The 27,936-nt window shown below is 38.6% G+C and overlaps 1 protein-coding gene and 1 pseudogene across 1 annotated transcript; one reads left to right on the top strand and one right to left on the bottom strand.

Moving 5' to 3' along the window:
• Positions 1 to 206: 206 nt before the first annotated feature.
• Positions 207 to 1,334, top strand: LOC137948582 (probable 3-hydroxyisobutyrate dehydrogenase-like 1, mitochondrial; annotated as a pseudogene).
• On the bottom strand, positions 1,235 to 27,936 carry LOC137948581 (5'-3' exoribonuclease 4-like). The gene is made up of 22 exons (XM_068794672.1): positions 27,634 to 27,936; positions 26,275 to 26,377; positions 26,078 to 26,154; positions 25,781 to 25,972; positions 25,483 to 25,602; positions 25,304 to 25,366; positions 25,089 to 25,226; positions 12,587 to 12,751; positions 12,119 to 12,196; positions 11,650 to 11,736; positions 6,514 to 6,594; positions 5,935 to 6,030; positions 5,726 to 5,796; positions 5,465 to 5,593; positions 5,294 to 5,370; positions 5,159 to 5,199; positions 4,972 to 5,046; positions 4,736 to 4,881; positions 4,480 to 4,584; positions 4,317 to 4,392; positions 2,583 to 2,665; positions 1,235 to 2,220 (listed from the first exon to the last, which is right to left on the bottom strand). The coding sequence occupies exons 1-22, from the start codon at positions 27,838 to 27,840 to the stop codon at positions 1,593 to 1,595; spliced, it is 2,838 nt and encodes a 945-aa protein (XP_068650773.1). The 5' UTR covers positions 27,841 to 27,936; the 3' UTR covers positions 1,235 to 1,592.

Raw genomic sequence — 27,936 nt, 5'->3', positions numbered from 1 at the left:
AATAAAGCGTAAAAATATTACACTTGACAACAATCGAGAAGGATGAAGACCGATTGAAAGGAAATGTGCAAACCAACAATGGCGCTCCCCGCATCTTTTAAGAGGAAAATCAGCAGCGTCACTCTCGTCGCGACTCCGCCTTCACTGCCTCTCCTCCGCTTTGGCAGCTATATATATCGAATGTAATCTCATCCTCTTTCAGATGCACTCCCGTCTAGCATTGATCTCTAGAGTCTCCTCGGCCGTCCTCCGCCACCAAATTCGCTGGATGACGACCCACGACCCCTCGCCCATAGCCCCCGGCCAGACTCGAGTAGGTCGGATAGGAACGGGCGTGATGGGTCGCTCTATGTGCGCACATCTCATCTCCGCTAGCTACTCCCTCACCGTCTTCAATAGAACTCCCTCCAAAGCCCAGGCCTTGGTCGATATGGGCGCCGCGCTTGCTTCCTCGCCGGAATCTCTTGCTGCCGTCACCGACGTAGTCTTCTCCATCGTCGGCTACCCGTCGGACGTCCGCTCGCTTTCGCCAGGCGCTGCTTTCGTCGACATGACGACTAGCGAGCCTTCCCTCGCTGTGGAAATCCACGCCGCTGCGTCGGCGCGCGGCTGTTTCGCTGTTGACGCCCCCGTCTCAGGCGGCGATCGCGGAGCGAAGAACGGGACTCTCACCATTTTTGCGGGTGGGGAACGGGAGACGATCGAGCGGCTGAAGCCTCTGTTGCTGTGTATGGGGAAAGTGAAAATTACATGGGAGGACCCGAAAGGGCCAATTTGCAAAACTAGGGAATCAGATTGCGATCGCAACGACGATGGTGGGGCTGGTGGAAAGGATGATGTACGCCCACAAGGCGGGGTTGAAGGTGGCGCAGTTCCTGGAGGCCATCTCGACGGGGGCGGCCGAATCAAAGTCGCTGGACCTGTATGGGGAGGATCCTGAAGAGGGATTTTGAGCCAGGATTCTATGTGAATCACTTCGTGAAGGATTTGGGGATTTGCTTGATGGAGTGCCAGAGGATGGGGGTCTCTCTGCCAGGGCTGGCATTGGCGCACCAGCTCTATGTTTCGTTGAAGGCTCATGGAGAGGGGAACTTGAGCACGCAGGCTCTCATTCTTGCACTGGAGCGACTCAACAGTACAAGCTTGGACTGTACTCTGGGAGGCTCTTCCAGTGAGTTTTCCTCTCCGTTTTTACTGCATTCTCCAGAGAATTAGTTGCAACTTCTCTGTTGTATAGATTGTGAGTGGCAACGTTCTGCAGGGATCGTCTAAACACTCAAGATTGCAGTATTATGTCTGGTGTGGCTCTGCTTAGATCAGAAGGTGTCTAGCTAGTTCACTGAAAGTAGTTGATTGCCAGGATTCGAAAAGCTGGTTTACAGGATCCCAGTTGAGTTTGGGTCTACTAAAGAGTAAAGGATTGATATCTACCTAGATTTCAACATGTTTATAATTGTGAAATCTTATATTCTAACTTTTTACCTAGATCCTGAAATGAAGTGCGTCCATCTTGTCATATGGTACAAATTGCCTTTCTCTAAGAAAAGCAAAAGGAACACAAGTAATGCAAGGATATACAGCGCTCGATGGTGTCAGCCAGATTGTGAATGACTCGAGGTCACTGGTTGTGTTTTGACTTGATACACCTTCTTTATCTGCTGCTTCTCGTTAGTACCCGGTGATGTTGTCCCTTGTCTATGATAGCTTCTTGCATCGCCTGGCATCGGCTTATCAATCCAATTGGTGGGTGGCCACGGTGGAGGTGCAGAATTTTCAATAGGCTGTTGATGTTGGGGACGCTGCAGTGGTGATCCCGTTATATTTGGAATCCTCTGCCTAAATCTTTGCCCCTCTTCAACAGTCAACTTCGACATTCCCATGTTCAGGTAGTGGTTATCTTCTGGGGGATAATATGACCTCTCTTGGACCTTGAAAGCTTGTCTACGGTCTTGAGTTTCAAGAAAGGAAGGGGCAGATCTTGACGGGTGAAGGGCAGGTTGAGTGCTATAATGAGCATAATAGCTGGAGTCCAGAGCAAATCGGTCGTACCCAGAAGGCCCAGCTGGCACATGCCTGTTCCATACGTTGTTTGGAAAGTTCCGCTGTGGTGATCGAAACATACCAGATCCATTGCTGTGTTGGGACTGCATGGAGTTCTTCAGGAGCCGATGAGCTGCCTCCCCTAGAAGAGGGCCAGATATCGCACCAGGAACTTGGGGCCTGAAAACAAAAAATTAACTCTGGTGAAAAGAAAAAAACAGATCTTCTTACAGATATTGAAACCAACATTTGGATATATAAGCCCCCTTCTGCTTCAAAGTACAAATCTTTTGATAGGTGGTTTCCCTGAAATACGTATACTGCTGATCCTTCTTATTCAAAAAGTATAAACAGCCCCCATCCCCAAAGTCCAATTTTAAGAAACTGATCAAATGACTGGACCCACAGTAAACATCGACAGAAAAATGATAACTTCTTGATTTCTAGTTCATAAAAAAATGATATTTCATGCTTTTTGTTTCATTTCTATAACTTTGCTATTATTGACAACTTCATGTTTCTAAAAATCCAAAGTGAAGTACCTCTCTCGAGCAACCTGACGCCGGCCATTATTATCATCATGCCATAAGATGGGGAAAGGTTTCACATCGTAAGGCTTTATAGTCTGCACTTGGAAAGAGAGCGAATTGAATCATTGGGTACACTCTGAAACATACTCCACTTCATATTAGAAAATTTAAAAGAAGGCAAATGTTTTTTTTTTTTTTGAAAGCAATGAGAAAAAAGAATTCATTAAGAAGTCAAAATTAAAGGGCAAAAAGCCAAACATTAAGAAGGCAAACATTAACGCTCATGAACACACAGATGACATTTTTGTATTTCGATCTGTTTATGAACTGTTTCAGCTAGTAATGTGTACTGACAAAAGACAAACTATTCCAGCCACTGATACAGAACTACATAATAGGAGATCTGCTGGTTCAAATCATTGGTCCAATCACCGCACCAAATTATCCTTGATGCCAAATTAGGCTCTCTCAGCCGGGGTAGCAGGATTGGACCAACGATTCAGACCTCTGAGGATTCTTCTTCTCGGTCACTTGGTTTCATTGATGCAGAGACAAGTCAGAACCTCAGTTGCCATACTCAGTCACAACACCACACCGCACAACAGATGGGTTGAATCTTCCAATTTGGAGTAGGTTTGCATGTCTGCATTGGTTACGTATCTTCCACATTGTTGTCTCAAAAAATAATGCTCATCCTCCAGAAATTTCTTTGGGTAATTTTCGCCTTCTATCCAAAGTTTCTAAAGTCAATTTTGGAAGTATAGTGTTGCATTGTCACCTCCTTCTGTCTGAATTATGATATACTACTATCATTGTTTTCCTCTAGCATTTATTCAATTTATCATTTTTCATCACTTTTGGAGTAATGCCTAGACACATTACCTATAAAGTATAGGAGTGCACCCAACATTCAGTGTGAGTCAAGTCATTTTATTCTTCACCCAAGAGGTGATTTTCTGAGCTACCCTTAAAAAGTAGAAAAAGTCTATTTTTTATGCCTAAAACTAGGCCCTTTTTTTGCCTTTCGGAATTAAGCAGATTTTTTTTATGACCATTTTGACTCCTATAAGAAGTTTTGTCGTAAGACTAGGAATAATTTTCTTCTCCCATATTTGTTTTGTCTGAATTGGGTTTTTATGTCCTTTTCATCCCCAGATTGAGGGAGAGAAGTAGAAGAAGTACAAAGGAATAAGTATGTTATTTCATGTGACATAATCAAATAATGTGGAGAACAAAAGATGAAGATTTTGCTTGTATGAAGAATTTTTCAGCCAAAAAAATTGAAGACCAAGAATATTTTTCCTTACAAGCTAAAGTTATAAACTCCAACTTGAGGGAGAGTGTTGAAGAACAGGTACGGAAATTTCTTACATGAAAGAAGTCAATGAAACTCAACAAGATGGAAATAGCAAAAGTTCAATTATAACCTAGTGTAAATCATAGAATGTCAAGGTTTCCAAATTCAAAAGTTCCAGAGAGAACCAAGCAAATAAATATTTTGCAAATAAGAAAAGCATAGATACAACCAAACCATAGAGACATATTTCCCAAACATATTTGAGAATGCACATACAAAGACATAATTATTTCCGCACAAACTCTGATGTTTTTAGGTTTGTGCTCTCCCTATAGCCAATAGTAATAGTATTACCAGGTATCCATGGCACTAGTTAAAGTGTTGGCACCCAAAACTAACAAACATCCTCATAAATAACTGAAAATAGCTCCAGAGCAAAAAAAGATCACCTTTTCAGGCATTATTACTCCTTCAGAAGGCTCTGGAATATGCTGATGGGGGACAGGATTTAGGTATGTGACATTTCTGACAGATAAAAACACATTCAAAGCAAACAGATGTAAGAACCAGAAAGAAACAAGATACTGATAATTGAAGTTTTAGGAGACTTACAGAACTTGATTATTTTCAATGTCTCCCAAACCCTTAACAGGTGAAGCGATCACTCCCCTGTATCCATTCCTCTCACACAACCAAAGAAATCCATTCATTCCTTCACTGCAAAGTGACACAATACAAAAACCTTCTTTCAGAAATTGTTGAAGGAATGCATAAGAAAGCACCTGAGCTTTTTTTTTTTAATGACAAAAAAGCACCTGAGCATGAGACCAGAAAACATTAAGTTTAAGAAAGAAAAGAATGTAACGACCTGGCAATTGGATCAATCGGAAAAGGATATCTTATTGGAAACTGGTTCCAATGATAATAGAGAGAGGTAATTTGCATAGCTAGAGGATGTGTCCAATGAACATACAGTACGTCAAGAAGCATGCTATTTCTAATCTGCTCTTCCTCCTGAAAGAAATTAGATAGGTTTATTTTTAGAAAGTAACACTGATGAGAGCACGATATTAGCAGACAAGGGAAAACGATCCACGTCCTCACTGTTAAAGTGTCCTCGAGCTTCTTAGTTTCTGCAAGCAACCGCCTTTCATCAATGAATGGCAATTTAGCAACACCCTGAGTTAAGATTAAATAGCCTTTTAGAGTTGAAACTAGTGCCACTACATAAATATTAAGAATAACAGAAGCAGAATAAATATGATACATGTCATATTGAATAAGATATTACCTGCCATGCAAATCTTTTCCCATTCATATCTATCTCAAACTCTATGCCAAGGAGGAAGCAAAATGTTGATTATACATTGTGGTAGTGTTGGATTAAAAAGAACAATGTAGTAGCTTAAGCATGGACAAATTTTACCTGATGGATAGAAAGAACTTATGGGTGAAGCCGGATCAGTCATTAATCCTCTATAGTGCTCAGGCAAAGCATTTGAACTGTGGAAGAGAAGTAGAATAATAAGCTACACAACATTCTATTAAAATCTTGATAGCACAATCATGCAATATTTGTAACTCAAGCACCAACAACCTGGAAGCTGGTAGTGTTCCCATCAGTTGGTCAAAAGGTTTAAATGGTTGCCCCAAGAAAAAAGTAATTTCAAGCTCTGATAAATCTTTGAGGTCTGAAGCAAATGGAGCATAATGATAAGGATAAAACCTGAAAGAGATGCAGATAGCATTAGTAATGCATAAGTAGCTTCAGAAGCGTAACATGCCATCAAAAGCTAACTGCTAAGTTTACACAAAATAAAAACTAATAAAAGCAAAAAATAAAAAAATTCTGACAGACCATAGCCAAGAGCAGACCCCTTGGTAGTAATATCTCGAGACCCAGCAAAGGCCTTCCACATACTTTTGGACCTGAAAAGAAAAAAGTGCACCAAGTAATTATCTTAAACATATCTTTCATTAAATAATCTTAAATATACAGTGCATCTCTACATACACTAACTATCCTTGTAACAACTTATCCAATGAGAGATTATAAACTGAACTCACAACATCTCTTCTGACATCTTCTATCTTCTCTGGGCTATCTAACCCAAATTTCTCCATGTAGTATCTTTCTTTGTATCCTGGATCTCCCAATTTTACCTGACGAAGAAACCATGATTAATTTAAAATTCATTGAGAAAAAAGAACAAAGATTAATTTTGCACTTAGAGGAAAAATGTCCATTTTTTTAGAGAAGTCAAGCAAAGAACACAAATAAAGTTGCTAAACCATAATCCAAGAAAATGTCCTTCCCCCCTCCTCAAAAAAAGGGACAACAAGCATAAAGCATAATCCAAGAAAATAACAAATGAAATATCTCAATTATTTCCATAAGAAAATTTTCAAGGTTCCGAAAAAATGGCCAAAACCGTGCTGTGAATATCTCCTGGTATTATATCTCAATTATTTCCATAAGAAAATTTGTAAGTTTCCGAAAAATGGTCAAAACCGTGCTGTGAATATCTCCTGGTATTATTGCATAAACATCATAGTATGAATTTGATTTGTAGAAAGGTCAGAAATGTTGCAGTAGTCATATATAACCAATCATGGCCTACCCAAGGGGGAAAAGTATAAGCCAACCTTGTCAACAACTGAAGCTTGAGGCTCCACAGTATTTTCTTTCCTCATCTTAAGCCTCAGTTCCTCATTATTCTCTATTGCCTGAAACAAGTTCCAATCAGTGAGGAAGAGAATTCACTCATAATAATGATGAAAATGTAAACCAATATTACATTAACAAACTTTCTCAAGCAAAAAAACTGCAACGACAACAGGCAATTCAGACAAACCTTTCTCACTGACTCCAGGAAATGCAAAGTTAAATTTTGACGATATTTTATACTGATGTTAGATAAGTTTTCTAACGACCCAAACACAACTATAAATTAGTCCCAAGCATTATCAGTTCCCAAACCTGTCTTGTTGGTATTTCTTCTCCATCTGAGACAACAGCAAGCCAATCATGCCCCAATTTTTAGGATAGCAATTGGGTCAAGTAAGACTAGATTTCAAGAGTTAGGCAACAGCCTGATGAGAGATGGACGTTATCCAGAATATGCATCAATAGTAATAGTGAAAAAATAAACTTAACGAATTCATTGTCAATCACAGAATAAAGGAAACCAGCTAATGAGAAAACACCTATCAACCTTTTTTTAACCTACTATAGACCTATCAACACAGAATCTTAAATTGACGTCCTCCCGCACTAATTTATTTCTGCACATAAATTAAATACCGATGATGGAAGAAGCCAAAGAAGCACAAAACTATAGTTCAGATCAAATCACCACACATCAGACCATGCTAAATAAATTCTACAGCATGAAGAACCACAGAAGGCATAAGTTGTTAAAATTCTCTAAAAGCTTTCATGGTTTAAGGTAATGGGTTCATTGGCTTCTCTTGTTTCTTAAAGCCTTTAGATCTTTCTTTCTTAAGGCGCCAAACAAATAAACCATTTAACAAACTAATAACTTCCACACTTATTCTTCTTTCCTTCAATCTTGTACTGCAGCATTGCTGGCTCACCCCTAGACCATGCCCTACTATAATACATCAAAGCAAACTCCTTGTTGATATCTAAGGACAACACATAAACACAAGAGATCTCAAGGGAAAGAGAGAAGAGAAGAATTCTAGCTCTTGGGAGAGAGAAGAGAAGAAACCAAGGGAGAGAAGAAAGAGGAAAAGAGAGAGAGGTGTATGGACGAATTTGAGCCAAGAGGAAGAGGCTTGAATGCTCCATCCCATGCCTTAAGGCTATATTTATAGTTCAGGGAAGGTGTTTAAAATGATTACAATGCCCTTAGGGCACATGCTAAAAAAGGAAAAAGACATAAGAGAACGTACACCAGCTTGCAATATTACAATTTTATACCATCTCTATGAAAGTTCTCCTTATTTATAAGCCATGCCACCCCTACACACTGGGTGCCTCTTAACACTCCCCTCAAGCTGGAGTTTGTAACTTCACTTGCAAATAATCTTGGCCAAAAAAACTTGTGTGCTTGAAAAAGAAAATTCGATTGCCTTACTTTGACTCATCTTGTTCTTGTTCACATCTTGCTTGTAATCTTCATGTCATTGTCATTTTGTCTCCCCCTTACTTGGATATTCTAGCCACATAAAAGTTGATTACTACAACACATACAATTCTTCATTGTAAATTATGTTTCTTCTTCTCAAATGATAGCAACATCCATGTTTCAATTCGAAACGAAGCGCAACCACTGCAGTACTCAACTTCCAATCCTATCTTTCACACTTCTCCTACTATTCTCCCTCTTTAGGGAGATAATGACAATGATACTTGCTTGAAACAAAAAAATAGTTGTAATAATTATCTCCTCCATCAAGGTGTCCCAAGGATAAGTACTCAATCGAATACAGACTCAAAACAAGTAAAACATGGGTGATAAAGTAGAAGTCAAAGCCAACCTTAAAAGATTTTGAACAAAATAGTGATAATAATCACTAAAGAGGGTAATGTCTGTCACTCAAAAGACGGAGATAAAAATCCAAATGGTACCGATAAAAAAATCTCAATGGACTTAAAAACACCCATATATAAAACGAGGATAAACCAAAGCAATGCACCAAAGGGTTGGCCTAACAAGGTAAACAAGAGTTAAAAAAAGATAAAAGGAGAATAGCAACCAAGTAAAAGGGTAATGGGAAATTAAAGGAAGAGAAAATAACCACCACTGTGATAAGAAGGAGACTGTAGTGGTAATACTGAAATAACTTAATAAATTTGACCAAATATGACCCAAGAGGGAGATAAAAAACAATTCCTCTATGAACATGATGATTGATGATACTTAAAAAAAATTCAAATTTTGAGACGGAACATAATAATGGAAACTTTCTAAAAATAGACTTCTTATATAAGGCAATTACTTTTTAACACACCTTGACCAATTTGGAAAGAAATATTCAAAGATAAATTCTGGAATAAGGGAGGTTTTAGGACAATAAGATTTGGAATTTATAATGTATAAACAAGGCTTTCTAATTCAGAATTTTCAAACATAGTCAAAAAATGAAACTAAACTCATAATGGGAAAAACTTCTCTTAAGAAAACTAATGTAATATGAGATCAAACAAAAGAAACTTTTAAGGAAGGAAAGATACTCAAGTTGGTAAAATCTTGATTAGATTTTGAAAACAAATAGGAAACTTAACCAACATTAGCAATTCAAAAAGTGAAGCAAAAAAAAATTGGCTTAAATTCAGATTTTCGCATTCAATAGGATATCAACATGACCTTTGATTCTTCCAATGTGTGTATCTCTCTCTAGAAAGATCAGATTGAGAAACGGTTTATTGGGATAGAAAGTAGACTTACATAGCTTTTTTTGAGATATAATTCTAGATATAAATCCTTGGCAATGTTGGTACAAACCGTTCAGAAAGTTGAAACTTTCTACTACTACACGAAATTTTTCTATTGTTGGACCTTTGCTGCTTCAGATGTCGATTTCTCTTTCTAGAAAAATCTGCTTTGAACAATTTTTTTTGAGTTGCAAACTAGACTCAAATATCTCTCCAACGGTATATAATTTTATATACAAAACGTACATTAAGAGAGTGGTCAAATAAAAACATGAATTGGGAAAAAAGACTAAAGGAAAAACGAGAAACTCCCTTTTTTCTTTTTTCTTTTTCTTCTTCTTCTTCTTCCCTTTCTTCTCCACCTTCTTCTCCCTTTCCATCTCAGATATTTGCTTGCTCTGATACCATGTCGATTTCTAGAGACAACACATAAACACAAGAAATCTCAAGGGAAGGAGAGAAGAGAGGAATTCTAGCTCTTGGGAGAGAGAAGAGAAGAAACTAAGGGAGAGAGGGAAGAGGAAAAGGGAGAGGTGTATGGACGAACTTGAGTCAAGAGGAAGAGGCTTGAATGCTCTACCCCATGTCTTGTGTGAAGGTATTTACAATGACTACAATGCCCTTAGGGTTTACATACTTCAAAAGAAAAAAAACATATGAGGACATACACCAACTTGCATAATTACAATTTTATGTCATCTCTATGAAAGTTCCCCTTATTTACAAGTCATGTCACCCCTACACATGTAGGTGTCTCTTAACACTCCTTAAGCAACTTAGGGTTTATGATCCAAGATCAAATATCAGCTGCACAAGTGCCTTGAATGGGAGATTCAGAGGTCAGTTTTGGTCAAGTCAATATCAAATTGATCATAAAGTATGATGCAACATAAGAACCGACACAACCTGATATTGACGTCAGCTTCTTAAATATAATGAGCAAAATCAAGGTCAAACTTGACTTTTAGTTACATAAGAGCCCAAACACTACCATGGTAATAACATACATGATGACACTTCATCACAAATACAAATAAAAAAGAAGAAGTCAAGATCACTTTCAAGATCATCCTTCCCCCACCCTAACTGAATGGCAGCCACCTCTTAAGCCTGATTAAAACTTAACTCTGATGGTTCCAAAATGAGGAACCAAGGTCCTGTTGGTGCGGGTAGAGCCTTAAGAGGTCATGAAGGCCCTATCCTCTTCCTCTTCCAGGTCCCCATGGTATTTGTGACTCAACAAAAGCAGAATTGCAATTCCTTCTTCATGGCATAAGATTTTATGCAAAAACATTTTACTAGTCCACTTGTCAACACGGGATACTCTAGTTGCATGTGATCAGCAAGATAGCTAAGAAGGATACCTTCCCTGGGGACTATGTATTTGATGATATTGCAGATCTCCCCATCTCCTTGCAGAACAGAGTGAAAGCATGTTCCTCAGTTTGCAAATATAGTTTGTCAGATTCTCTAGCACAAGAGAGTGTGTCCTAAGAGAATTTTAATTTTGTTTAGGGCAGATCCTTGTGATTGCAATCTAGAGTTGAAATGTCTGTAGCTTTTATCATATGATTATTCTTTCCACTGGAATAAAGCAATCACCAAGATTAAAAAATCAGAAAAATGATCACAAGGAATTCCTTTACGAAAACCATCATATCATCAGTGTCTTGTCCCAACTGTAAGCACTTGTTCAGACACCCTCCATTCTACTCTATCATTTTGCCAACTCCAAGTACACATGGCCTAGTGCATACGACATCCAACTTCCATTCAGGTAATTATGAGTTGAGGGTCATCTTGGCACACTTTTTGGCCTAATGCCTTTATTAGCAGTTTATCTCCACCAGTAGATATCAAACTCTAAGGCATTTGTGAATGAGGATGGTCACATCAATTACATCGACAAACAACATGCATAACTATGCTCATACACAAGTCCTTTCTACAGATGTATCCAAGGCTATATATTGTGTTTTAGGTTCTTAGTTGATGACCCTGCAAACCATTTAATGTATGATGAGTCATCTCCAGGCCAACCCAGCAGATCCCATGAAACCATAAACCCATTCTATTTTTTTTCAGGCCAGGACAACCTAAGTTGCATCTTTGCTGCTTGTGTCTTGCAAGTTGGATTTTATTGCTGAAAGCAGATGGCATGCGAATAGGCAATTGCTGAAGTTGCCAGAAATTCTAGACTACTCACAAACAGGTAAACTAGAAGAGACTTGAACAACTACTTGTCATCCAACTTGCCCAAGTTTATATTTATTAACTATGTAAAAGAAAAAGCTATTAGCTCACTATCTGCAAAAAGAGAATAGAAATTAAAAAAAAAACTTTAAATAAATTAGAAAAAAATTAATGTGCCAAATCACCTGTTGAATACGAGCACGTTTCTGGAAAATTAAATCTTCATAAACAGCAGCAGCCTGAATGAAGTGTTCCGCTCTCCCCAAATCGACCTGAGTCATGTAAGCCATTAAAACATCTATATATAATGCTTATACCAATTACATTCCCTCCTGTCGTTAAGGACAATGACTGTGTAGCAGAAAATAAGATTAAAACCTAGGCAGGATTGAGACCTAGACAGGGCAGTGATGTTCAGTGTAAAGAGGCCAAACGTTCTAATAGCCACTCAATCACAAACATAAACATACAGACGCTATTTGGCTATAAGATCTTGCTGACACGATAGACCAGCATGCTTTATGAAATCTGAGTGATTCAGCATGTTACATGACTCTTCTTCATTAATATTTTATTTCTTCATACATAGATCTGCCACCAAGTAGAAAGGGTTCAGGTCCACGATTCAAAAAACCTTTACAGAAGAAAGATTACCTCGCCGGCATTAGTAAGATAACCACCCATTGCAGAAAACTCCCTCTTATAGACAGTCATAAGTAAAGTAATGGCACCCTGAAGCAATAAAAGAAATATTAGGACAACAGCTCATATACCTAGACCTGTAACTGCTATCAAAATTCAAACAATAGCAACAGTCATGGACGTCTCATAGAAATTTTTACTTCCCTGGTGTAACACCCTTTGAGTACATCTGCAATACTATATGTAATGTTTCAAACATGTAAGTATTAAACATTACTGCAGATGCCCCCAGTAAAACGTTTCATTTCTCAGCCAAAACATTTCGGATTTCAAGGAAACCAAGACTTCTCAGAATTCTGAGATGCCCATCTCTGGTTACTAGGGTACTCAGGAACTTCCATGAACTTTCTGTGTAACTACTGATAAGGAGCAGTTGACAACAAATTAAATAACCAGGGTCATGAAGGAGTTGCAACAAACCTCTCGAATCTCCAATGTTGGCATGTGTGGAAGGAAATCGTTCCCAACAAAAAAACACATGAAAACGAAATCATCCACCACTCTCTTGAAGTTAATCTCAAATGGAGGATCTGGGATCTCCAAATCATACTTCAAATACTCTCGCAGTGTCCAAAGATGGAGAAACTGCCAACAAATCACAAGTCATGGATAACAGTTAACACATTTCAGCGATAATAAAATATAAATATAGAACAATTTCGTAAATACAATAAAAAATCCAATGAAGCGAATAACCAATCTTGAACCTTTTTTTTCTTGGAACAATGAAGTTACTCCCACTCAATCAGTTTAAATCAATACCGTATAAGTTAACTGTCAAGGTCTTAGGCAACAGATTAAAAACAGTTCTCCACTCAGTTCTTAACATAAATAAAATGCTTTATTCAGGGAAAACAGATCCTTAGACTCCTGCACTTCCTCAATGTGAATGGATATCCAATACACAACGGCTAATAACAAGGTTGGCTGGTCTTTTCCTGATCAACACTCTCCATTTCATGGTTCTAAAAGGCAGGCATAGGAAATGAATTCATAGCTGCTTTCCCTCAATTTTCCTTTTTTTTTCTTTTTCTCTTCATAATTTTCATAGTCAATAGTTCTTCCCATGATTTTTCCTCAAACAAGACTCCATCTGCCTCTAATGCTTTTTCTGAGTGCGATGAAATTATTTCCATCCTTTTTTTGTAGACCTGCTTCCATACCTCTCTCTCTCTCTCTCTCTCTCACGCACGCTCTTCCTTGGATCCCCTCCATATCCATATAGAACATTCTACAGAGATTTTATTAGTATGTTTCTAGGGCTCTCTCTTGCTAAAAGTGCAACCTCATTTAAATCCATCAAAGCAGGACTTCCAAACTTCTAAGTGTCCTTTATACCCTATCCTACCAGTGCAAAAATAATAATGAAGGCTACAAAGAGGTATCACCTATGAGGGGTGGGGGCTGGAGAAAACTTATGGCATTCTGTCAATTGACATTTAGCTATACATGCCGAAGTGCGAAAGAAGTCTCCACATTAAAAAGACATCAAACATATCAGAAAAAAAAAACTCTTCTTTGTAGAGAAAGTTCATCATGACAAAATACCGATAAACTTATTAACTTTCTTACTTCCCGCATGACACCAAAAAATGCCCATAGCCTGTGGATATCTATTGCCAAGCTTAAGAGAGTTTTTCCCCTTGGAATTCAAATTCCTATGGGAACCAGGACCTTCACCAATTTCAGTCAGTTGAAATAAAAGCTGAATATCATACTGCTGCAGGGTGACCACACTAAAAAGACAAAAATTAATCAATCCAGCTGTCTTGCTGGGTAGTGGTTGAAGTTTCGGTCCAAAAAGTCTTGGTTGTAGAGAAGTGATAAAATATAACAAAAAGATCCACTTCAGACTCCCAGGACACCATAAATTATGACACTAGCCTGTGAAATCCTTGCAAGCTTATGAGTGATTTTGCCCATGGACCACATATTCCTATGTGAAGTGGAAACTTCACCAATTTCTAAGTAGAGATATGACCTTCCTGCAGTTTCCTGTGAAATTTTGAATGTCGCAAAACTCATCTCATCTTGATATAAAAGCTCATTTCTTCCTGATGGTATCCATGCAGCTTGGGACATTATTTCTAAGGAGGCCTTTTCATTTTTTTTATTTTTTGTGGGAAATGTTAGGTTTTTCCAATATAGAAGTCTCAAAGACTCTGGAGCTCATTTCTATATTGGGCAACACATAGACTAGGGGCATTCAAGTGACATCAAAGCTTTGGAACGCTCAGTTTCCTCTAAATGCAGCTCTCTTACCAGTTGTAACCTCGATACTATTCTCCAAAAACTCCATCCAAAATATTTTGACACTTTCAGAAATTGTATTTCAAAAGTGGCACAACAAAAGGTAGAATTTTCACCAATGAGCAGTTTACACAAGCTTTTGGTCCATATGACTCCATCAAGGTGGAGGTGCAGCCACTCTTGTAAGGATTGAGAATCATTAACTTGTTTGAGCCTTTATTAGTTGAAGGATATATGGTGGTCATCATCAACCATAGGAAACTTCCCCTTTTAACGATTATTTGATACACTCCAAAAACCATTTGGAGACCCATGATTGCTTTTAAGCTCAAAGGGATCTGACTTGGTGGACCTTCGGAGGCTTATGTCACAAGCTCTCACCTCTATGGCACTTCCTCTTCCTCCTACTCCCGACATTCACAACAGTTGTTAGACTCTATATCGGAAATCGGGACCACACGAAGTTCTAGAATGATTGGTGGAGAGGTTTGGGACCATTCAATACCTCTTGCCCTGCATTACATGGCCTCAGTCGACACCCTTCTCTATGTGGCTGACTCGTCGGATCCCGGTGGTTGTTGGAACCTCCACTTCCGTCATGGCTTGAATGACTCGGAGGCCCAAGATGTTTGTCACCTCCTTGATGATCTCAACCCAATCAAAATCAAAAGCAGCCTTATGGATAGACTCATTTGGAGTCCTGCCAACAATGGCTCTTTCTTGATTGCCACAACCTATCTCCACATTTCGCGTCAGATCGTTGACCATGAAACTCATCATGCTAGAGTGCTCTTCACAATAAAATCATGACAGTGGACAATCTTCGGAGAAGAGGCAACTTGGGCCCTTCCATTCAATGCCCCCTCTATAATGTTGATGATGAGACTATCTCCCACCTCCTTCTCCATTGCCCTTACACCTGGAGAGTTAGGATCCAGCTGATCGGCATATGATTGGGATCCACATTTGCCTTCCTAGCAACCTCTCCACCATTTGTCACTTACTGCTAGGATGATCCCTCCCTCCCTTAGGTGGGCAAGCTCCTCCTTTCAGCTTACCTTGCGCATGTCCCTCGCAGCTTATAGACAGTAAGGAACAACTACATATTCAATTGCTTGCTAAAAACGGAGCTATCGTACAATCCCTGGTTGTCAGGGACATGCTCTCCTCTTTGTAATTTTTGTATTTTCTTGTTTATATATACACATCTTTTTAAAAAAAAAAAAAAAACTACATACTCAATTGCAAATTCTCTAATGTTGATGACATCTCCAATGGCGTTATTGGTCAGGTCACTATTGGATTCATTCTAGGAAGAAATTCCAACACCTTGGTAGGATCCTCTTTCTGCTGCAATTGGCACTCCATTGCTCAAATGTTTGCCCCCTCTCGTGGCCCTGTTTTGCAAGAATGGCAACCACCACCCCCTAGCATCCTCAAGCTCAATTTTGACAAAAATGCTCTTGACAATCCTGGACCTGTCAGCTTTGGTGGAGTCATCCAGGATTTTGCTGGTTCATTCTCATTTAATACTCTAGACCACTAGGGACTTCTAACTCCATTTTTCCTAAGCTCATCACACTCTCTCAAGATCTCATTGCTTTTGCGATCATCTTCTGGCCCCCTTATCATTGAACATGAATCCATAGGGGTACTAAATTGGCACTCCCCCTTTGTTGAGCCCCTTCGGTGCCATGGGTCAACTTTTCATGATATAAGGGATATTTCCTCCCTTTTTCCTGCTTTTGGTTCAATTTACCAAGATCAGCCAATTTGTGGCTGATTATCTAACAAAACAAGGAGTTCCCTCTAATCTCTTATTGTAAAGTGAATGCTCCTTAGCTGATGGTCGTTCTCTCTTTCACTTAATAAAACTCACCATTTTCTAAAAAAAAAAAAAAAAATTGGTGATTTGATACACTAGAGAACTTGTGTAGTTAGCTTATTCAAACTAGACTCCTCATAGAACCAACAACCTAGCAAATTCCTTGGTGAGGAGCGAGTTTCACAAAAACCCTTGTTGTGGGAACTCCTTCCTAGCTTTAGTGTTTGTATTATTTTTTGAGTTTTTAAACCTTGTTCACAGCTCTTCTTACTATTTGTACCTTTACTCATGGATCCTTTGTATCTCTTTCTTCTCTTTTTAATGAATTGTCACTCTCTTGTTCTATTAAAAAAATGTAAAACAGTGTACCTAGATCAGCTAATCTCTTAGCCGACTCTCTTGCTAAATAAGGATTCTCCAATCTCTTGTTGTAATTGAGACTCCCTCATTGTAGTTGTTATGTATTATTCGCCTTCTAGCTTTGCAATAAAGTTAAACCATTCTAAGAAAGAAAAAAAAACTAAGACAAGCTAGAAAGAAAAATCAATGCATAAGGCCAACCACCAATAGACAATTCAATACCATTTTAACCTCTATATTATATATCCAATAATGTTCTTTTTTTTCAACAAAGGTTTTAAGTTTTTATTACTTTCAAAAGAATCATAAACATGACTTATTCCAAAAGAGGTCAATTTCAAGTTGTCAAACAAGGGTTCCTTCTACAGCTACCTAAAAGAAATTCAAGATAATAAATAAAATTCACAAGAAACATGCAAAGACAACATAACCACATTTTATGGAGCTTAATTTACAAATAACAAAAGTTCATCGGTATATATAAAAAAAAATCACTTGATCTTTCAAGCTCTATATATAAAATAAAAATACATTCTTTATTTTTCACCTTGATTTGAGTTTTTCATATTTTTATTACACACGCACTTATGACCCTTATTCACCAATTAGACTTGAACTCAAGACCATACACTAGAAAACCCTGTTGGAAAACATCCTGAATTAACACAAATGTAAATACCTCTACCACGTCAAGAGATGGCAAAGGAGGTAATTAAGTGACCTTTTCGTAAGGATGGCACAAGTGTGTAATTAAGGAAGATGATGTACGTCTACTTATGTCTTTTTTTTTTAGAAAACTTGTAGCCCTAAGGACATTGTAGTCATTGTGAACTTCCTTCTATAACTATAAACAGAGGCTCAAGGCATGGGCTAGAGCATTAAGTCTCCCCTCTTCTCTCTCAAATTCATCCCAAGACTTCTCTCTTCTCCCAAGCTCTCTCTCTCCATCTCTCTCTAGTTGTCCCTCTCTTTCTTCTCTTTCTCCTTTCTTCCTCTTCTTCTTCCACTCCTCTCTCACCACCTTGGTCGAGGACCTTGTCATGAGATCCTAAATCCAACATGGTATCAGAACAAAGGATTTAGGATCCCCATGTTAAGGTGATGTTTAAGTTGTTTTTTATGATCAAGCCTCACGTGAACTACTCATGAAGCAAGGTATCAAGCCAACGGCAATATAAGGTTTTTTATCTTCATTCTTTATCTCCTTTAATGACATGGTTGCCGAGTATTTGATCTTTGGAAAAGGATCAAGAGATGATGGTTTTCATATAGAGGCTTTGAAGGTTATATCTTGGTTAGAAGATGTTATAATAATGCCTATTTTGCACTCGGTTTGCAAGTGTGGTTTCTATTGATCAAGATCGGTTATGTTGTGATAATTTGCATGAAAAGTTGAATTTTTATGTGTTGGAAGTTAAATGAAATCAAGCTCTATCATCCTCTGATTAGTATGATCAAAGGTTATTTTTTTCCTGGATTTGTTGAACTGATTAAATCGGTTGTTGTACTGCTCTCGTTGCTCCTCTCAAAACAGCTCAGATAAGTTTTTTGAGCAATTGTCAAGCCTTAAAAAATTTTTGGTGATAATTATTGCATGAAAGAAGTTGTTATCTTCCTCTCCTCCACATTGAGATAAGTGGTGAATTTACTTGCCCAAAGATTCCAATAAAAAGGGAAAGTAAAGGTGTCTTTTTGGATGATAGTTGGCGCCTAAAACATAGAAGAAAAGTTTCTCCTCTAGAACAAATCTTTTAGCTTGCTCGAGAACCTTTCTTTTTTGTATGATTATTACTTGCCTTGATTCAATATCTTCTTGTCTACAATAATTAAGGCAAGTGAAGATTGAGATATTTTGGTGAAGTGGCGCCAAAACTAAAAAAGGGAAATTTTCATTGGTTATTTTTGGAAGTGGCGGATTTAGTAAAAGATTTTCCACGTTTTGATTTAGTGGATGAGTTGATTTAATTAAGTCCTTGAGTATGATTCTTTCTTAATTAAGAAAAACATGTGTTGCCAATTTGATCTAGGCCAGCATAAGGTTTCCTTACTTTTTTTTTTTTTTTGAAAAAAAAATGTATATAGAGACAAGAAAATACAGAAATTACAAAGGGGGGAGCATCTCCCTGACAACCAACGATTGTAGGGTAGCTCCGTTTTTAGCAAGCGCATCGGCTGCCGAATTTGCGGATCTCGGAATGTGAGACCAAATACAAGATAATAATGAGCAAATTTCAATAATCTCCCAAAAAATGTCCCAATGACGCCACGGGGGAGGGGATGTACGCTCGCACCATCCGATGACCACCTTCGAGTCCCCTTCAATATGGAGGGGACCTATGCACTTATCTCGGAAAACGCGGAGCCCATTGAGGAGACCATGAAGCTTCGCCGACGTAGAGTCTGTGATTCCTAAAGGACAGGTATATGAGTAAAGTTGGTTACCTAGGTGGTCCGAGATAACCCGCCGAATCCTAAGAGTCCAAGATTACCCAGAGAAGAACCATAAGTTCAACTTAAGGTAACTAGGGTCAGGAGGGGTCCATTCCTGCATAGTCTGGACATTTGTACTCGAGTGCATCCTAGCCAAATTAAACCAGTTCTCATGGATAGGAGTACCCACAAAAGAGGAGAAGGACTTCTTCGTCAGGAGCCAAGAAGAAATATGCCCTACCACTCGATCCGCCACTCGATCCGCCACCCGATCCGCCACCCGATCCGCTGAATCGACCTTACCCTCAAACCTTCTACGGTTGTGCTCATTCCATAGACCCCACGGTAAGAAGCTAACACAGGCCGAGAGCATCACTTTTCCGAGACCAAAAAGGGACATACCAAGTAGCAATTTACTGAATGAGAGCAAATCGGCCGCCATACAAAATTGAATCCCCATCATGTTGAGAATGGATGTCTACCTTCCATGAGAAGATGCATTGAAGCAAAATGTGACTAGTGGACTCAACTTCTATATTGCATAGAGGACACAAGGGGTCTACTGAGGGATGACCTCTTCTTCTAAGCACGTCTGCCGAGAGAATCTTGTCGTGACAAACACTCCATAAAGAATTTAATCTTAGGAGCACATAGACGTCAAACAAAAAAGATCTCATGATCCTGATGAGAAACATTCCAACCATTGATGAAACTGAATGCAGATGATACTGAGAAGATGCCTTTTTTCTCTGGCCACCAAACGAGCATAAGGTTTCCTTACTTAATGCATAATTGATTGAGATCTCGGGTTGGTTTAGTAAGCTTAAGCTTTGATTGAGATCTCGAGTTGGTTTTGGTTTCTTCCCTTGGGTTGGTTCATATTTGGGTCAACTAGTTGGAGTTACTTCACTTATTCACATAAGGAGTGCATTAATACTTGATTGAGACTTGCCAAATCTCAATTTTTATTCTCTTAAAGGCTCGGATATTAAGTCTGGGATTATATCAGTTATTGCAACTTCTTCCCATATACATTGAATAAGAGTAGTATTGTTGTGATACTTAATGGTTGAAGACCACATGGGAAGTAAGAGTGACCTCCTCGAAATTACTATCATACCCTTGAGAAGGTTATCTAATTACCTGAGTTGGTCACAATCGGTTAGGAGGTTTCTCATTACTCAAAACCTCTTAGGTCACCTAACCAAACCAGCTCCGCCAATTGATGAAGAAGATAACTCTTATGTGAAATGGCTCAAAAATGACACCTTGGACATTAGTTGCCTAATTAATAGCATGGAAGAGCATGAAGTCAACAATGTTGTTCGCCTTGAGACTACAAAACAAATTTGGGACACTTGTGTTAAGTTGTACTCTAGTATAGAAAACTTACAAAAGTTATATGATGTGTTCCAAAACATGTTTAATACAAAACAAGGGGACAATTTACATGAATACTCGACTCGATTTAGAGGACTAATTCAAGAGTGGAAGATTGCTCAGCCCTACTATACTGACATCTTAGTTCAAGAAAAGTAGCGGGAGGCCTTAGCAATTGCCATTTGACTATCAAACATCAAGTCATATCTTGAAGTGAGCAAAAGTCAATTTCTTAGTTCCTCCCCACTTTCATCATTCGATGACATAAGTGCAACATTACTTCGGCTACCAGATGATTTTTCCACCTTTCAGACTGAATGCTATGTACTCAGGTAATAGGGATACATCTTCTACCACCCGAGGGCGCGGTAGAAATTATAGAGACTGAGCAAGAGATGGTAGAACTGATTCTGGTTCTTCAAAGTCAGATAATCGGGTCTGCACTCATTGTAGTGGACTAAACCATCTAAGGGAGATCTGTTGGAAGCTTCATGGCACACCAGATTGGGTCATTGCCAACTAGGCCTCGGTAATAATAAAAATGAAGACAAATTTGAGTTACAGAAAGGTAAGAAGACTGTAATCCATGATGATTATGAATAGTTGCAAAGGATGCAGACTTTGATGGTATCCTCTCCTACATCTTCTATTACTACTATTGCCACCACTGCTTCAGGTATGATCTATGTCACTTCCTCCTTTTCATCCTGGATCATCGACTCAGGGGCCTCCGAACACCTTACAGGTAATAAGAGTTTGTTACATTCCACGTCCTCAAGTTTACCAAACAAGTTTATTACCATAGCCGACGAATCTCAAACCAAAGTTCTTGGGAAGGGATCCCCCTTTGTTACACCATCACTTCCGCTTACAGATGTCTTATTTGTTCCCCAATTTCTCTTAAATTTGTTGTCTACCAACCAATTAAAAAAAAGGTTTAATTGCTCCATCACCTTCTTACCTACTTTTTGTGTTTTCCAAGATCTAACAATGAAGCAGGTGATTGGTGAAAACCATGAACAAGGGGGTCTTTATTACTTGGACTTGTCTCTAGTAACTGCAATTTCTACTTCTCAAACAGAAGCAAGATTATGGCACGATCAGTTTGTACATCCATCAACAGCATCACTTCAGCACTTATTTTCATCTTTGAAAACCTTGTCTGGTTTAAATTGTGAAGTCTATCAGTTGAGCAAACACCAGAGGACAACATATTCTGCTCGAGCTGAACTTAAAGGTGTTGCTCCTTTTTTTCTTAATTCACTCAAATATATGGAAACCCTAAAGTGTCTCAAACATATCTCAAGTTTAGTATTTTGTTACTTTTGTTGATGACTTCACTCGAGTCACATCACTATTTCTGTTCAAAGATCAGTATGAAATTTTTTCAATATTTAAGTCCTTCTAAACCATGGTGTACACTCAGTTTGGAAAAAAACATAAAGTGTTTCAATCAAGTAATGCCAGAGAGTACCTATATAGTGAATTTCAATATTTTGTCAGGATAATGGCATTATCCATCAAACATCCTGTGCCTACACCCCCCACCAAAATGGTGTAGTCAAAAGAAAAAACCGACATCTCCTTGATGTAGTCTGAGGCCTATTATACTCTATGAAGGTGCCCTATTTTTACTGGTCTCATGCCATACTTACAGCCTGTTTCCTTATCAATAGGCAACCATCTTCAGTATTTAGCCATATATCCCCATACTCATTATTATTTCCGGATGAAGACCCTTTCTCCCTTCTTTTGAAGGTCTTTGGTTGCACATGTCTTGTTCATGTCACATCCCCTCAGAAGAGTAAGTTTGACTTAAGTCTCTTAAGTGTATTTTTTTTGGTTACTCTCATGCCCAAAAGGGTTATGTATACTACAATCTTTCTCTTCAGAAGTTAATTGTTTTTAGGGATGTCACCTTTTTTTAGTACACATCTTTTTATTCTTCAAAAGATGCTCCTCCGGGCCTTCAATCAGTTCAGGCAGCTCCGAAGTTTGTTGTGCAACTTGATGTGGATCTACTTCAACCCCCTGATGCATCGGTCGATACCACACGTGGATTTTGCATATCCCTCTGAGGTAAACCCTTTCTCCCCTATTGTATTTGGCCCACAATTTTGATACTCGGCTCATAGCTCTACAGAAAGAGCCTAGATCAATTTTGTTTCTCACCATCGTTTGTCTTCTGCATGTTGTTAGTTTCTTACATCTATTTTTTCCATCTTTGTTCCACAATAGTATCAGAGGCTCTAAGACATCCAAAATGGAAGGCGGCAATGGACGAAGAGATGTATGCACCATATGAGAATCAGACTTGGGCTCTAGTTCATCTTCTTCCCGACAAGAAACGTGTGGGTTGTAAATGGGTTTTCACTATCAAGCACAATCCGGATGGTTTTGTTGTTAGCCTTAAGGCCCGACTCGTTGCAAAGGGGTATACTCAATATTATGGAGAGGATTATGAGGAAAGATTCTCCCCAATGGCAAAATTAAACTCGGTACACATCTTATTATCTCTTGTTGCTAATTTCTCTTAGCCGGTATATCAATTGGATGTAAAGAATGCCTTTTTGAAAGGGGATATTAAAGAAGAGATATATATGCATCAACCACCTGGTTTTGTGGTTGAGGAGGAGTCAGTATGCAGATTGAGGAAGTCTTTATATGGGCTTAAACAGTTTCCTCAAGCCTGATTTGACAAATTTAGATAAATAATGTTGCATTTTGGATTCAGTCGGTGCTCAATAGATCATTGTCTTTGTCAATGATACCTTAAAAGGAAAAGTATTACTGGCAGTTTATGTGGATGATATTGTCTTAACGTGCAGTGATGCAGACAACATAAAAAAAGTCAAAGAGCAGATATACAAAGAATTTAAAACGAAAGATCTTGGACTTTTAAAATATTTTTAGGGTATTGAGGCCTTCCAATCCAAACATGGGATTGTAATATCTCAAAAGAAGTATGTTTTGGATATACTTGAGGACACCAGGATGATAGGCTGTCGACCAGTGGACACTCCTATGGATGCCAATACAAAGTTATGTGCAAGCTCTGGAGAAGATGTTGATATAGGTAAATATCAAAGGCTTGTGAGAAAACTTATTTACCTCATAGTGACCAGACTGGATATATCATATGCAGTAAGTGTGGTGAGTCTGTATATGCACAAATCACAACTTACCCATTGGCAAATTTTTGGAGAGGAGATATTTAAAAGAAGCTCCCGGGAAAGGGGTTCTTTATAAGAACCATTGCCACTTCAACATAGAAGGTTTTTCGAATGCAAATTGGGTTGGATCACCTGATGACAAGAAGTCCACTTTTGGATATTGTACCTTAGTTGGAGGTAACCTGGTTACGTGGAGAAGCAAAAAGCATAATGTTGTTACGAGATCTAGTGCATAAGCAGAGCACAGAGCTATGGCCCACACGGACAGTGAGCTTCTATGGACCAGATCCTTTCTTACTGAATTAAGTTTCTATAAAGGAGCTTCTATGAAATTATATTGTGACAACTAGGCGGCTATTCATATCACTTCAAATTCGGTCTTCCATTAAAGGACAAAACATATTGAGGTAGACTGCCACTTTATATGGGAGAAATTTTAGATCGGTATCTTATCTCTCATACATGTTTCATCACAAGGGAGGTAGCAGACATTCTTACGTAACCAATCACATTCAAAATTTTAACCACTATATGCGGCAAGCTAGGTATCTACGATGTTTTCTCTCCCCCAGCTTGAGGGGGGAGTGTTGGAAGACATCCCGAAGTGGCACAAATGTAAATACCTCTCCCACATTAAGAGATGGCAAAGGAGGTAATTAAGTGACTTTTTCATAAGGATGACACAAGCGTGTAATTAAGGAAGATGATATATATCTACTTATGTCTTTTCTTTTAGAAAGTTTGTAGCCCTATGGGCATTGTAGTCATTGTGAACTTTCTTCCACAACTATAAATAGAGGCCCAAGGCATGGGGTAGAGCATTAAGTCTCTCCTCTTCTCTCTCAAATTCGTCCCTAGACTTCTCTCTTCTCCCAAGCTCTCTCTCTCCATCTCTCTCTAGCCGTCCCTCTCTTTCTTCGATTTTCTCCTTTCTTCCTCTTCTTCTTTCTCTCCTCACTCACCACCTTGGTCGAGGACCCTGTCATGGGATCCTAAATCCAACAAACCCCAATGGGACCATTAAACCAAAGGGTCAAGCCATTGATTCATATCTAGTTAATGTCATAAATTGACAAATTTCATAACTCTAGCTTATTAGGTCAACTAAATCATGTGATTTGTTAGCATTTTGTGCTCTTTTTGGCATATGCCATACTTATTCCTCTTCAGTATTAACATAGGTTTAAATAAATGCTTTGCAAAGTGGTTCTAAAGGTGGATTTTTATCATCCCTAAACTTTTTTTTTTTGAAAGGAGCGTGGCAAGATTCAAACTCGTGACTTGACGCGCCTAATGTAAGAAGAATACCACTAGACCAAACAGCCATCAGTTTATAATCCCTAAACTTGATCAAGGGTTTTTGTTAAAGTTTTATCATCCCTCAAATCTGCAATTGAAAAATGAGGTTAGACAAGTAAAACAGATGTTCAAAAAGAGTACAGCACCAAACTTATTTGTTACTACGCGCAGCAACAATACAATAATGGCAAAAGAACAATCATACCTGATATTTCTGTTTATAAATTGGTGTCTCATCTATGACCTTCTGATTTGGCTCCTCACACGACTTGCATTCTGCAGCCAAATGTCCAACTTGGCCACAGACAAAGCATTTTTCCTGCTGTCCAGGCAAAAGGACCACCTGTATAATTTGTTGTGAAATTATTATATCCAGGCATAAATATAAATATAAGTAAACATATGCAACAAAACTCTGACCTCTCTTAAAATAGAGAAATGGATCTCATGGGTAGCTAAAGCAAGCATAATGAGATCTGCATCCTGCATATAGTAGAAGCAGAAGGAATTCATTTTTGGATAATTCATTTCGGGATGCACTTGCATAAAAAAAATTACTAATAAAATAGATTAACAAAGGCCATAAAATTCAGACTCACCAATCCATACAGACAGTGTCTTGTGTTAGGATTGAACCCTGGTAGATTACGTTGCAAACGAATGTATGACATGACCTTGTGTTCACCCTCACCAGGCACATTTGCATCGGAAAGCATAACCTTCAAATAATCACCCAATGCAGAGCCCCATGAATAAATTTAGAAGAGACAAGTATCCTGAAAGCCAATATTCAAATAAATAAATAATAAAACCTGCAGAGGTTTACTCCGCTAATAGAGAGATCAAGCCAATCCTACAGGACAAAAATGTCTTCTTTGTCAAGGTTTTATCACAAACCTTAGTGGATCGCCAGCCAGGTCTACGGTTAAGTCTGGTGTGAATGTAGTACTGAAGGGCAACAGACAGTGAAGCCATGAACTGGGTCCCAGGAGTAATAACATTTGAATCAGATGTCTCAGGCTTCTCATTTGCAGACAGAAGTCTCCCTTCTTCTTCAAACTCCTTCCTCAATCTTTCTTCCTCCTCTTCCTGAGCACCATGCAAAATATTAGAATAAAATTGGTACCATAAAGAGCATTTTTTCAAGAATCCAACAAACAGACAAGAAGGAAGAATAATGTAGAAATATATTACCGCTTCTGCTGCGTTTTTTGCAGCTCTGAAGCGCCGAGAGCGCTGTTGGTTCATTTTAGCCCTCGGTGCAACACCATCTGATAAAATGTTCAAAAAGAAATGAAACTAACAGTTCAATTGAAGTATGACTAGAATAAAGCAGCTAAGAGAAACTAAATTAAGAATCTCAAGTGGATATAAACCAAATTATAGCTCACCAATTGCCAAATACAGAAGCTTTCTTGGGCGAACCAATGCAAAGATGTGGTCAATATAATCGAATATGGAGTTAAACACTTCATTATAAGTGGCGGGTAGAGCCTGAAGAAATAACAACATACAAGCATTCAGGTCCTATTTTATAATATTGCAACCTGGGACAAAGCTCAGCTACACTGTCTAAATTTCTTAGCTACATTTATCCCTTGGCATTATACAAATACGTATATATATATGTGTGTGTGTGTGTGTGTGTGTGTATCATGACCATTAAGTATCATTAAAATATACTTCTTTTTATTAAAACAATTAAAAAAAGTACATAGCTTTCAGCTACTTAAAGCCCTTGGGAACATGACACTGGATTCACTTGATTTATATGGCAAACAAAACCAAACTAACATGAACTTAAATTACACACATGGACAAAGTATGATGCAAGAGTTTCCCATTGTCCTAGCAAGGAGTCAACAAATGGTCAACTAGCTACCTCTCTAAAAATATAACAAGTGATCAAGCTTTTATATTTGGCTCTGAAAATTCATCAGCAAACTACAGTAGGTGAATATGGCACAGCCATGTGACTAAAACCGTCTCATGTGAGAATGTCTCAGCTGTGCCACTATATCATGTAGCTTTTCCTGTAAAACTATTTTGTCTTTGCTAGTGGGTATGATCCTCCTCATAAAACCCGACACTTGCAATTAGGACACTTTATTTCAGTGCCAATTCTCTCAAAAGATGGCCGATGCACCTTGACATCCCAATAAGTTCCTCAATGATCCGAGCATTAACCAAACACAAATAAACTCACCAGAATTGCATTTGCCTAAACCTTCAACTGAAGTAGCCCTTGACACATAAGAAACAAAAAAAAAAAAGTTTGGCTGACAAACAGATAACAAGTGTAACGTGGTTAATTCTAGTATTGACCTCCGACCCCGCCAAAAATTCATTTAAATTCATACACTAATGCATCCCACGGTTTAACTAAAACGAGTATCAGCGTAATGGACAGTTTGACTGACTGTTCCAACTTAATAACTATACTTCTCTTTCTTTCTTTCTTTAAGGAACTGGAACTAAGCTTTTTTGAAAAACCAACATTACACGTCTTTTGCCGGGTAATGAAAGAAAGTAAGTGCAACCCAATCACGTAAAGACGATAGAAAAAGTAACAACTCAATACGTTAATCATCCCTATCGGACATTTTTCTGTAAATAAACTCCTCGTTTCACTGACCTCTAAAGCGAGTCACAGATCAATCAACATAAGCAAAGGTCGTCTGAAACAGCACAAATGCAAAAGAACAACAAAAACTGCGAAAAAACGAGGCATGAGATTCGATGAGAGGTACCCTTCCGGAAGGATGGAAGCAGGGGTGGATGATGCCATTCATGTCCAAGTACAAATTGTCATACTCAAGGCCATTTGGATTCGGTTTTGTCACATCGATTGGCAGTAGCGCACCATTTTCCCCGAGGGAAGGCTCTTCTTCGACAACGTCGATGATCGCCAGAGGATACCTATCGGCGAGCCACCGGTAGAAAGCCGGAACTCCCATGGCTGGAATCAAGATCTGGAAGTTGCGGGCTAGGACGAAAATATAGGGTTCCTCCTCTAGCGAACCAGGGAGACTTTCAAGGGAAAGGACACGGGA

Source organism: Aristolochia californica, unplaced genomic scaffold (genome assembly GCF_029961685.1).
Source record: "Aristolochia californica isolate CCGP_79_NKW_82.1479 unplaced genomic scaffold, dmAriCali1.0.hap1 SCAF_13, whole genome shotgun sequence".
Lineage (NCBI taxonomy): Eukaryota > Viridiplantae > Streptophyta > Magnoliopsida > Piperales > Aristolochiaceae > Aristolochia > Aristolochia californica.
The sequence above is the reverse complement of the archived record's forward strand: the minus strand, read 5'-3'. Positions and strand labels throughout refer to the sequence as shown.

Excerpts from the sequence above, each read along its gene's own strand:
- LOC137948581 (XM_068794672.1), bottom strand. The coding sequence starts at position 27,840 with ATGGGAGTTCCGGCTTTCTACCGGTGGCTCGCCGATAGGTATCCTCTG. Across the intron at positions 4,585-4,735 it reads CCGATTGATCCAATTGCCAG|TGAAGGAATGAATGGATTTC; the intron begins GTCGTTACATTC and ends GTCACTTTGCAG. Across the intron at positions 2,221-2,582 it reads CGTCAGGTTGCTCGAGAGAG|GCCCCAAGTTCCTGGTGCGA; the intron begins GTACTTCACTTT and ends TTTTGTTTTCAG.